The 13,413-nt window shown below is 36.2% G+C and overlaps 1 protein-coding gene across 1 annotated transcript in view; it reads right to left on the bottom strand.

The window, feature by feature from the left end:
• Nucleotides 1-5,355: 5,355 nt before the first annotated feature.
• The window catches only part of LOC124883397 (mucin-2-like), a 30,109-nt gene continuing 22,051 nt past the window's right edge, over nt 5,356-13,413 (bottom strand). Inside the window, 11 exon segments of the mRNA XM_047390529.1 lie at nt 5,356-5,566; nt 7,298-7,422; nt 7,514-7,554; nt 7,649-7,753; nt 7,846-8,023; nt 8,107-8,138; nt 9,477-9,577; nt 12,424-12,493; nt 12,622-12,797; nt 12,908-13,115; nt 13,198-13,381. Of these exon segments, the coding sequence (XP_047246485.1) occupies nt 5,356-5,566; nt 7,298-7,422; nt 7,514-7,554; nt 7,649-7,753; nt 7,846-8,023; nt 8,107-8,138; nt 9,477-9,577; nt 12,424-12,493; nt 12,622-12,797; nt 12,908-13,115; nt 13,198-13,381 (1,431 nt within the window).

Genomic DNA, 13,413 nt, shown 5'->3' with positions numbered 1-13,413 from the left:
TGGCTGCAGGGAATGTCAATATTATTTATGTATTTTAAAATAATACTTGATAATTTTACAGTTGCAGTACTGTCATTTCCACATCATGCATATCTCTAGATTAAACAGACAATTATGTGAGATGTTGATGGAGAGTAAACAAAAGATGTTTGATTTTCTTCAAGCTTCAGTGTAAGGTTTACTCTTTAAGTTTATATATCTAATAGATTCAATGTATTAGTCAATATAACTACTATATTTCTCTTAAATTGTTTGTTGCAGGAACACCTGATGTTTCATGTCTTTAACATTTTCTTTAACATTTCCTTCTTCTGTCTATTGAGAAGAAACAGGTAAAAGGTTTAAGCTCTGAAACATGGCTAATTCTTAATTTATGGGCACTAGTGACCTATAACTCTTTGAAAAAGTACTTGTCACCTGACAGATTTCTTCTTTTGTTGCTTTTTTTTGTCACACTTAAATATTTCAGATCATTAAACTCTTTTCTCTGATCAGACAAAGATGAAATCAAGAGTATTATAAATAAAGAATTGTTCTTATTTTTATGAAATACAAAACTAAAACATAGAATATAGTGGGTAGAGTTATTTACAAACACATTTTTGACAAAATTCTTACCCCATAGTTTCACCTTCTCCTATACCATAAACCTACCAGGGATCGTAGATTAAAGTTTCATTTATTGGCTAAATCTGGCACATTTATATAATAAACTGAAATACTTATGTTACTTATTGTGCTTTGTCCCTTTTAAATAAACAAAAAAATATATATTTCTTTTCTACAAATGGTTATGCAATAATTTGTAAGACTGAAACTCCAGCAAACCACAGTGAGAGTTATTATCTACAAATGAACAGTGGTCAACCTTCCCAGATTTGGTCTGGCCTACCAAAATAACTCCAAGAGTGATGATTTATCCGTGAGGACACAAAAGAACCCAGAACAACCTCCAAAGCACTGCAGACCTCAATTGCCTCAGTTAAGGTCAGTGTTCATGATTCAGCAAGAAGAAAGAGACTAGGAAAAATCTTCATCAATTCGAGAGGTCATTGGTGAAAAGCACTGCTGACCAAAAATAACATAAGGTCCATCATTTCATTTGCCAAAAAACATATTGATGATTACCTAAACATTTGAGAAGATATTTAGTGGAGAAAAGTGGAACTGTTTTGAAAGTGTGCTTCCAGTTACAGCTGTCGTAAAAATACACTGTATTGAGTCACACCTCCAAGACGATGAATTCCAGTGTTACAATCACTGACTCAAACCTTCTTGAACACCTTTGGGATGAATTAGAGCTGAAGCTGCAATTTTGGTTTTCTCATCTGTCTATGAACACTTCAAAACCTTTTGGAAAATGTTTACAGAATAGTTAAAGCAGCAAAAGTTGCTATTGCTGGCAATGATGGGTCCATCAACAAACTGGACCTTATGGATTAAGAATAGAATGTCAGTAAAGCTCATGTACATGTAAAAGTAGACAGACAAATCATTTTGGCATTATAGTATAAGTCAGCATTTCAGAAAAAGAACATCATACTGATATGCCATTGGGAGGGTGATAGGCTGGGCCTTCTGCTTTAGGACCTGAACAACTTACTAGAATTTATGGCACAACAGTTTATAAGGCTCAAGGGGTAATGGTCATATTGGTTTGAGTAGTTTTTTTCCCTCTTATTAATAAAATCAACATTTAAAATTGCATCTTGTGTTCACTCAGGTTCCCTTCATCTGAATAGTGACGTTTCTTTGATGATCTGAAAGTGAAGTGAACTGGTTGGATATATGTGTTGATTTTCAGCTAGCAGCACTTTTCCCCAACTGTTACTAAAACAGGTTGATGTGACTGCCATATTAAATAATGTTGCCCTCTATGCAATGTTATTCAAGTTGCTGTTGGGTAAAACCAGTCGATCAGATAGCTGCAGCTGATCTAGAACGCTGTTGCCCGTATCCTCACTAAAGCTAAGAAAGTTGAACACATCATCCCCATTTTAAAGTCCTTGGCTTCCTTTACCTCAAGGAATATACTTTAAATTACTAATGTTAGTTTGTATATCCCTTACTGGCTTAGCACCAAAATACATTTTAGATTTATTGCTGTAATATCAACATTCCAGACCTTTTAAGTATTCTGGTTCCAGTCTACTCTGCATCCCCCAGACTCAGAACCAAAGATGGAGAAGCAGCATTCATTTCTTATGCTCACTGTGGAACAAACTTCCAGAAAACTGCAAAAATGCTGAAACCGAGTTCTTTTAAATCAAGGTTAAAAACCCCTTTGCTTAGAGTTGCCTTTGACTGTTCTATTTAAATTATTAATTAAGACATTATTAATTTTAGTCTGTAGTCCAACTTTTCTTTACCTGCCTTTATTATGCCACTGCACTGTACTTTTTTCTTATGTTTTATTCATGTAAAGCACTTTGAATTGTCTTGTTACTGAAACAAATAAAACTGTCATGTGCAGATATCAGTTTTAAAATACATTTTCTAAAATAAACATGTTTTTTCCTTCTTACTTTAAATATTAGACTCATCATCTGCAACAAACGTTACCCAGAATTACATTAATTGTTTAGGTCAAGTCAAGTCAAGTTTATTTATTTAGCGCTTTCCAGCAACAAGGCACTCAATGCGCTGTACATAAGGAAAAACATTACAATAATACAGAAAATCAAACAACCGAGGTAATAAAAAAAAATAAAGAGAATAGAATGATGGATAAGAAAACGAAAGGAAAATTGGACTGAAAACTTAACTTATAATGTTTAGATAACACATTCAAAGGCCACTCTAAAAACATAAGTTTTTAATGTTGATTTGAAGCAACTTAGGGTTTCTGCGTTTTACAGTTTTCTGGCAGTTTATTCCAGATTAGTGGAGCAAAGAACTAAAAACTGCTTCTCCATGTTTGGTTCTGCTTCTGGGTGTGCAGAGTAGATTTGAACGAGATGACCTGAGAGGTCTGGCTGGTTGATACACTGACAACAAGTCTGTAATGTATTTTGGTGCTAAGCCATTCAGTGATTTATAGACAGGCAGTAATTTAAAGTCTATTCTCTGAGCTACAGGGAGCCAGTGTAGGGACTTTAGAACCGGGGTGATGTGCTCCACTTTCTTAGTTCTAGTGAGGATGTGGGCAGCAGCGTTCTGGATCAACTGCAGCTGTCTGATTGACATTTTAGGCAGACCTGTGAAGACACCGTTGCTATAATCAATTCTACTAAAGATGAACGCATGAATTAGTTTTTCAAGGTCCTGCTGAGACATTAGTCCTTTAATCCTGGAGATGTTCTTTAGGTGATAGAAGGCTGACCTTGTTACTGTCTTTATGTGCCTCTGAAGGTTCAGGTCTGAGTCCATCACTACACCCAAGTTTCGAGCCTGATTGGTGTATTAACTGAAGCTGTGTGCTAACTTTTAAACGCTCGTCCTTTGGTCCAAAGATTATTACTTCAGTTTTGTTTTGATTCAGCTGAAGAAAATTTGGCACATCCAAGCCTTGATTTCTTCTAAGCATTTACCCAGCGCTTGAATGCGTTCATGGTCACCTGGTGACATTGTAACGTATAGCTGTGTGTCGTCTGCATAGATATGATAACTTATGTTGTTGTTTATTAAAATCTGAATTAGGGGGTGCATGTAGATATTGAATAGGAAGGGCCCAAGATGGATCCTTGGGGAACGCCACGTGTGATTTTTGTGGTCACTGATGTAAAGTTACCTACTGACACAAAAAAGTCCCTGTCCTTCAAGTAGGATTTAAACCAGTTGAGTGCTGTACCAGAAAGGCCGACCCAGTTTTCCAGGCGCTCTCATAAAATGGAGTGATCAACAGTGTTGAATGCTGCACTAAGGTCCAATAATACCAGCACTGTGGTTCTTCCACAGTCTGCATTTATACGGATGTCATTGAACACCTTGACAAGAGCAGTCTCTGTACTGTGGTGAGCAGGAAGCCTGACTGGAAGACATCGAAGCGGTTGGTCATTGTTAGGAAGTTGTTTAACTGCTGAAATTCAGCTTTTTCAATAATGTTACTGATGAAGGGGAGGTTTGATATAGGCCTGTAGTTCTGTAGTAGCAGCTTGTCCAAGTTGCTCTTTTTCAATAGAGGTTTGATAATTGCTGTTTTTAGGGCCTGGGGGAAAACACCTGACAAATGGACGTGTTTATTATTTGTGTTAAATCAGATGTAATGACAAGCAAAGCTTTCTTAAGGAAAGCTGTGGGTAAAACATCGAGACAACAGGAAGAAGAGCTTAGTTGCTTTACGATTTCTTCGGAGTTTTTGTAGTTTATTTGGTGAAATTGGGAAATTTTGTCAAAATCCGTTCTAGTTGGAGACAACATTGGTACTGGAGTTGATGTGGATGTGCTGACTGCCTCTCTGATCTTTTGGGGTTTTTCAGTGAAGAAGTTAGCAAATTCATTGCAGCCCCTGGTAGAGTGGAGTTCAGATGCTACAGTTACAGGAGGGTTTGTTAACCTGTCGACCGTGGCAAATAATGCACGAGCATTGTTAATGTTTTTGTTGATGATCTCAGAAAAGAAAGATATCCTTGCATTTTTCAGTTGTAGGTTATATCTATATAGTCTCTCTTTATAGATAATATAGTGAACCTGGAGTCCAGTCTTTCGCCACCTGCGTTTAAGGTAATGTAATCCAGTTTCAGCCAGAGTCGGGTTACTGTTAACAGCTTGGCTGCACCAAGGGTAATGTAAATGTTTAAAGCTTTCATAAATCAACAGATGCAGAAATTCAAAACCATGAGCAGTAATCCTGCTTCACCCCAAACTGTAGGAGATAGTCAGAACATTGCAGCTTAATCCAGTTTCGAGAAACTAATGGTAGTGATCTGGGAATACAACACTCAATCATTAGTGTAAAGTACCCAAGGGTCTTAGAAAAAGATGAAGATGAATCTGAGCTGAGTCTTTTTATGCACAAACCATGATCTCTGAGAGTTTTATTTTGGAAATGAAAAAAGAAACGTTGTAGTTCTCATGAGATAGTCACTGTTAGTATTTAGATTTCCAAGAGTGTCTAAGTCAGGTCATTCAGAAATGACTGATTAATCAGAAGATGTTACAGCAGCAATTATGCTGATTATTATTCAGAAATTATGAATTGATAGTAATTATTCTAACAAAAAAGAACAGGAAGTAGTAACTTTGTGATAAACAAGATAGTACAAGACAGAAGACTTGATCTCAGTTGCATCTTTTTATTTGATTACATTATAAATGAACTCCAAAAAGTCAGTTATTTTTGGGAGATTTAATGATTGCTCAAATGATTCTTGGAGATACCTCTGCATCCCACATGTATGAGTAAACATGATTGTGTCACAGAAGTGTGAAGCTTCGCTTTCTGCGAACATGTTGTCTAGCAGGTGTGGTGCACTCGGTGTGGCCACAGCTGCACTCCTCCACATACATATAAGTGAAGGGGACCCTCCCACCATTTGGACACACCAGGTCTACAGTGCGATTGCTGGAGCGAGTCTCCTTACAGCAGGAGCAGGAATGCTCCATAGCAGCTGCTGCTTCAGAGTACCTGAACAAAACAGGGACAGATAATAGCACATTTATACCTCACAACAGCTTCATACATGGTTGGTGACTTTCCAGAGGAAGACCAACTACAATTAATGTTAACCTTACTTGGTAAAAGTGTTGCATGATCCTTCACAGTACGGCATATCCACCTCAGATTGACAGCCAATGTGGGTAATAAGAGTTTTCAGGCCCACCAACCTGCAGGACTTCTCTTTCTCTACACCTTTAAAAATGTGCGATGAAAGAAACATTTCAGTTTGTCTGCTTATCTCAGCATCTTTAACTCTAAAGAATAAAAAATCATACTCACAGATTTTACAGCAGCCATTTGCTGCAGTCTGAATTGTGTCCTGAAAAACAGACAAAATAAATTGGAACTTTTCGTCATATATGCTTGATCTAGGTTCATGTTTTAAATCAGGCACTTACATTTTTGCAGTTGCTCTCTTGGAATGGTGGACAAACAATGTGTGAGCTGATGACTGTAAAAGTCTCACCGCTGGTAACACAGGTGTTAGTTTCACACTTATTTTCATGTGGTGACCAGGTTTCATCTTCCTGAAAATTACCACACAGACAATAAAACACTGAGGTGTTTTTGACTTACTTAAATTAATACAAACTCACAGAGATAATTTACCTTCAAGGGTATTTTGGTGCCATTAACATTGATCACACAATGTGTCTGTACACATGTTCCACAGCAATCATCAGAGTTGGTTTTTACATATTCAAATCCCTGAGAGAAAAAAAAAAAAGCAAATTTACTCCATTTGAAGGTCAAATAAAAATACAGTTCCTTGTAAATACGTTCACACCCAATGACCTTGTTTAACATTTTGTCAAGTTGTTACCACAAACTTTTAAGTTTTTTATTTGGATCTCATGCAATAGACCAAATCAAACTAGTGCATACAGTAATTTTGAAGTTGAACAGACCTTGAACAACCTTCTGTGGGAACTACAGTTGCAAATTTTTTGGGGTACAGCTTTGCACATCTAGATTGGTATTTGTGTCCAGTCTTCTTAGTGAAATAGCTCAAAATACCTTCAGTGTTTAAACCTTGCCAATGATTTTCCAATTAGATTTATGTCTTAACTTTGAGCGTGCCATTGAAACACCTAAATATGCAAAGAAATAAACCAGGCGTTGGCAGTTATTTTCCTCTAAAGGCCACATGAACAACTACAACTGCTGTCATGGCTTGGACCACAGGCTGAACACAAGTTTTCTAACCATATATTTAATAATAAACAACAATAAACATTGCAACTGAACAATAAAAAGTCACCCACCATACTCACAACTGAGACTTTATACAAAAATGTTTCAAAACTGTGCAAAGTATTGTATTTTACTTTATTTTTTGTTTTTCTGATTTCCCCAAACTGAGCACAGAACGTTAACTTTTGTAAATACTAAAGTCCATATATTATTATAAATTCTGCATTCTGAATCCATCTTTCCTTTCTTTACATGAGCTGGCATTTCCTAGGGTAACCTATGTTCCTCTGGTTATCAGTGCAGAGCATGTTAAATGGACATTTTCATGTAAATTTGCCAGATTGTAGCTAAAGCTAATTTATATCTGTGGTACCTAGAATAATAGTTGTCATGTCAACACATTGTCCCATCTGAGCTGTGGGTCTGTGTTGCTTCTCCAGGGTTACCATGTTACCATACATGTTACATTGTGTATGTTTAGAGTATGAGAATCATATTGACTACCTGACCTTTTTGCATGTTTCTTCACACTGTTGAGGATTACACTCTATTGCCATCAAATCTCCAGATGAAGAGTTTGTGGAACAGAAGCAGTTCTCACATTTCTGGCCTGGAACTGAAGAACCAGGCTGAAAAATGCACATAAATTCATTGTTACACCACAAATTAAAAAATATATTTAAACGAGATATTTATTTCCTCAATACATTTACTCCTTACCCAGTATTCAACATCATTTTGGACACAGACTCTTTTACGTTCTAGGAAAGAAATTTAGCATTTATTCAAACAAATCTAAATAATTTAAAAGTGAATTATGAGTTATGTTGGTTCAAACGTATTTCATGGGCTCACCACATCTACGTTCTGGACAGCATTTTCCCTCAGGAACAATGATGTTTGACCTAAAACCAACTGGACAATTCATGTTGATGACCGGGCAAGCGCTGCTTTGACATTCTGTTGAGACAAAGAAGAAAAACTTAGTTTATTGCAAATTTCCAGTGGGAGCAGCAGCAAACAGTAATCAGAATTATTGTTATATTTCTTACGGCAAACGTGGACAGTGCAGCAGGGATCTAATGGATCAGTCTGATTGGCAAGAACATATCCTGGACCAGTGCATCTTTTTTCAGCTCTTACTGGGCACATCTTAGGCTTGCAGATCACGGTTTTGGTGGACCCATCACAAACGCAGTTTTGACATTTGTATTGAAACGTCTCATTGAGCTAGAAGAATGAAACCAAAGTGTTGACTTAAATGTCTCAGAAAACAAATAGATGACTTTACATGAAAATCAGGTTTGGCTCACCTCACGAGGCATCCCATTAGGATCAAGACAGCCTGTTAAAACATAGCGCAAACATAATTATCTGATTCTCTTCATTCTCTGCATATGCAAATGCTGCTGCTGAACTCCTCAGTGAAATTTGTCACTTTTACTTGTGGTTTGGATCAAGATACTTTGAAGTCTTTTCAATTCCCTACACTACAAACCTAAAAATATTATTAAAAAGACTTAATAACTTTCTAACATTAGTTTTTGGTATTTGGCAGATTTTCTATTAATACACAAACAATCACATGACCTAAATTTATGGTTTGAATTTCCCTGTGAAACAAGAAGTTCAAACATTACATAAAATGCACGGATTATACATTTTTATGGAAAATTTCAACATTAATTTACCTTACATGAGCTTTTTAATAAGGGGTTAGTTAGCAAATATTGCACAGATACAGTAAATATCTACCAGTCCTGTGTTTCTAAGTGAGTTTTCACTTCATGAATGATTTTTCATGTCTTCAACTGGACACTATATTTGGTTCCAGGATGTATAAGTTTAAACATATTACTGTGTTGTAACACATATAGTTTGTGTTACTTTTCCAGATTACATCTGCTTGTGAACTTTAGGAAACTCTTTTGCTTTGCTGTTTGAAAGAAATAGTAAATGCACACTAATGCTTTGTCTTGGAAACAAACAATTACTAGTATTAGTGGTCTACAGTGATACCTTTATTCTCTGGGTATATTACAACTACTAAAATATGTTAAGTTGGGACAAAATCCCCAAGAAGTACTGTCTCGCACAGATAATTAAAAAAAAGCTGCAAGCAAACAGTACATCTTTAGATGGGGAGGGGAAACCCAAATGATAAGTTAAACAGGCTTGATATGTTTGCACACTTTTTGGGCCTGTTGAGTTTATATTTTAGATAAAGCACTTCCAAGGTAATTCAAAGGCAAACAGACAGTGTTAGACATTGCAACCATAGAACTACACTTATTTTTGTAGAGAAATATTAAGTTCTTGTTTGTTATCTTTACAAATGTTTTTGATTGACAGCAAAAACTAATTGATGGATTTAAATGGATTGGTTCTTAACATAATGTGTTTTGTGGTGTGGACATTATTTTTCTCTCATTACGATCTAGCAGGTGAAGGTTTGGTATTTCAATAATTCTGGAAAACATAGTTGTAATAACAGCTAATTATTTGGGATACAGAAATTAGTTTTTAAAAATAGAGGGAATGCTGAAGAACAGCACCAGAATGTTGAAGACATCAATTAGATGCAAAGACAGTTAGAGAAGCAAACAAAAGGAAGCCCAGAGATTCAATATTGAATCTTAAGACAGAAACAGACCCTCAGAATTGTGGTTAAATGGCTACTTACCGCAAGTTTTAACACATATTTTTGATTCTTTGCTGAACAGCTTCATTCCTTCAGGACAAAAGCAGCCCTCAGTAGTGAAGTTCATGACTGGATCATTTGGACTGCAACATTCAAATATCAGAAAATCAGTTATTCCTTATAGCACTTTAATTGCTTCTTTAATTGTTAGTGTTTTAGTATTAATATTGCTATCGTTGGTTTTATTATTATTACTGCTATTTATGCAACATCTTTACAAGATGATGACAGCATAATCACGCACGTTCAGCAAGTTCTGCTAATGACCTAGTCACTTGATATAGATGTACTAAACCAGAGACAAATCTAAAAGTTACAGGGCATCAGCCCATGAAAACAAGATTTTGATGCCTCTGCTCTGAGTTTGAACATTCAGTTAATTTCTTGAAAATTTATAGTAAAAATAATTGCTACTAACCCAGTCTTCCACTAAAACACTCAAAATCACTATAATCTTTCAGCATAATGGAGGCATTCATTTTATATTGTGACATTGCATGGTGAAACATGATAAAACAATAAGGACAAGGATAGTTTTTCTGCAATAAACACTTGTTTCACATGATTAACATAGTTCAGATGGGTTTTCTAAAAATAATTTATTTCTGTATTTATTTATTTTTTCTGGAAGCACAACAAACTTCCTTTATAACTTGCATAATGATGTGTTCTCCATCACAGAGCGCATGCATTGTAACAAAAACTCAACATAACAATGTCAATTTTTGGCATTACAGGCAATCTATACTAACTGCCTCGATGAGCTTGCATAAATTGTCACGCGCTGGATTTGCAAGTAGAAAGAAATCAGTTCAGACACTTGCTTTAAGTGTCTTATACGTTAAGAAAAGTCCCAAAACATTGTAATTTTACAGCATTTTGCAACATTGCACACAACATTTTGAAGGCTTTTGAAGTGAACAACTCTGCCGACGGCTGCTTTGTGATGTAAGCCCAGGACAACCTTGGAAAACAACGTGGGCGAATGTTTACACAAGGAGAAGCAACATGTGGAGCGTATTCTAACACAACAAAGAAGATAGCTTCATCTTTATTGTCATTCCTCATACATATGGACAGTACAAAGTGGAACAAAATGTTGGTGCCACTGGCATCACACATTTCTTTAAAAAAGCACCATGGGAACAATAAAAGTGAAATAAATAGAATAGATAAAAAATAAGATTAGAAAAAAGATATATAATGTAAAAAAAGCTGTGCGATTTGAGATACATGTGCAGATTTGTTGTAAATAAACGTATATAGGTGGACAATCCTTATATATATTATGTGTGGTAATGTGTGTGTGCGTTTGTGTCTGGGAGTCACTGCAAGTTAGGGGGGGGTGGGTTCACTGTAATTCCAAAAGTCTTATTGCCAAAAAGGCTGTAGAGGAAAATAGATGTCCTGCGATGAGTCTGAACAGTCTACGGTTGGGGTGGGTGGGATCATTAATGATTTTGGTGGCTTTTAAAAGGTAGAGACTGTGGGCAGTTCCCTTAATGCGTTCGAGGAGAATACCAGTAATCCTCTGAGCGGCCTTCACCACTCTCTGCAGGGTCTTCAAGTATGAAGCAGTGTAGCTTGCATGCCAGATGGAGATGTCGTTGGTAAGTATGCTCTTCACTGTGCCTCTGTGGAATGTTTTGAGGATGGGAGAGGAAGATGCATTTTCCTTGGCCATCTTAAAAAGTGAAGCCTCTGTTGTGCTCTCTTGGTCAGGGCAAATGTGTATTGGGACCAAATTAGGTACTTAGTGATATGCATCCCCAGGAACATGGTGTTCTGGGTAATCTCCACAGCTCCTTTATAGAGAGAGAAGTGTGGGTGGACTGATTTTTTTTTTTTTTTTTTTTAGGATTTTACAAGAATTTTCTTCTGGCCAGAAGTAATATTAATGTTTTACAGTGGTCCAGCCAGAGTGCAGATCTGAATCTGATAGAGAATCTATGGAGGTAGCTAAAACTAGAGATATGGCAAGGAGGGCTTCCAACCTTAAAAACGTGGAGCTCATCACCAAAGAAAAATGGTCAAAAGACCAGTGGAAACATGCAAAAAAGCTCGACATTAATTATAAGAAGGGTTTATTGCCATGTCGTTTTTGATCAAAATGTAAATAACGTTTTTTTTTTTCAAAATTCTAACTAATTTTTGGCTGCATATTGGATGAGTTGCTTGCAACTTTGCCCAGCTGGAAGATGGTCTTGGGTTTGGATTGCAGCTTAGGGGTCTTTCTTCTCAAAGTTTGCATGTTTTGCATGTCTAAATTGCCCTATGATGAACCTCACATCTTACCCAATAGCCCTTAGAATCAGGCACCAATCCCCCACCAAAATCCCTGAAGGAATAAGTGGGTATAGACATTGAATGGATGGATCATACTCCTTTATATTGTTTTATTATCTTCTGAAAATCTCAAAAGAAGAAATTAGGTTTCCTTTGCTTTCATTTCCTTTTAGAAACTCAATTATCGGTCGAAAGAAATAATTAATAATCTCACTTCAAGGGTATGAATAATTTTGGCCTTAACTGTAACTAAATGAAGGATAAATGCTGTAATTACCAAGGAAGCTTGTTGAATGATTTTATTTATAAAACCAACCAAGTTAGATGTAATCAATTAACAATTTGAGAGGTAATTGACAGAGGTAACTAACACAGAAGACAACTTTCTTAAAATGAAGCCTATTAAGAAAACATTCAACTACAGTATGTATTTTGTTTTTTAATCAGCATCACCTAAAATTGACCAAACTCATTTTGATTTTAAAGCAATGTGTTGATATTAATAGGCTCAGTTCACTGTTTCTTTACTTTTCTTTTTGATTTTACTAACAACAAACAATATTCAACATTTTCAATGATAATAGTCTGAGGAAATGTCTGTATGTGTTAAAACGAATTAAAAATACTTTCTATAAGAACTTACTTGTCCTCACAGGTTGGTTGATCTGCAGGTCCACAAGGCCTATAAATTGTGTCTGATGGGCAGTCGCTGGCTGTTTGTAAAGGAAAAACAACAAAGTAACTTTTTTTTAAATATCAAACTCTGACCACAGTTTAAAATTTAGGTTTGACATAAATTTGATTCTAATATTTCTGTAATGAGAAAAAAAAAGTAATGTACCACATAGTTTAGTGTAATTCCTCCAGTGAATACAAATTCCAATCTCAGCGCAGGCAGCAGCATAGATCTCCAAACTTGTGCACTCCAAAACCCGGCTGTGAACATGGCAGCTATCAAAAATGCATCCTTTGTAGAAATTGTCTGGAGACACTTTTGGATGGCATTCAGCAAAAACGCTGTGGTGGACATGAAAATGGAACTTCATTAAAGAAATTAATGATTTAAAAAACTACAAAACGTACTTTAATGTAGAAAATTACACAAATTAAGACTATTTGTAAAGTACCTGCTCTTAAGGAGTTCACACACAGAACCAGAATTGCATGGAGGTTGTTCCAAAGGAAGTTCTTCTTTCTTAGGCAATGTATTTGGGATTTTGCAGTCAGGTTTTTCTCTGTCTTCTTTTAGCCAGTAGTTTGCCATTACACTGCACCTTTCCACTACTGTGCCTCCCGGCAACATGCAATCATCTGCCTGATTGTTGGAGCAAGTTCCTACCAAGTAATTTTCAAGTGTCATGGTCTACATTCAGACTGAAATTTCTACATAGATGGTCTGCGGATAGTGAATTCTTACCACAACGACCCTGTGTGTTTCCTCCAAAGTGCTGATATGGTAGGGTGATGCTAAAGCCAGTTCTTCCAAATTTAACAATCACTTTTAGATGAAGGATCTCTAAAACTAAATTAATGCCAGTGCTCATCACCTTAACACCGTGTTCCCAATAAGGTAGCTTTAGACCTTCTCCATTCTTAAATGCCTAAAAATGAATCACAAAAGTTCAGATATTGA

This window comes from Girardinichthys multiradiatus, chromosome 2 (genome assembly GCF_021462225.1).
Source record: "Girardinichthys multiradiatus isolate DD_20200921_A chromosome 2, DD_fGirMul_XY1, whole genome shotgun sequence".
Lineage (NCBI taxonomy): Eukaryota > Metazoa > Chordata > Actinopteri > Cyprinodontiformes > Goodeidae > Girardinichthys > Girardinichthys multiradiatus.
This window is presented reverse-complemented; position numbering and strand designations above follow the sequence as displayed.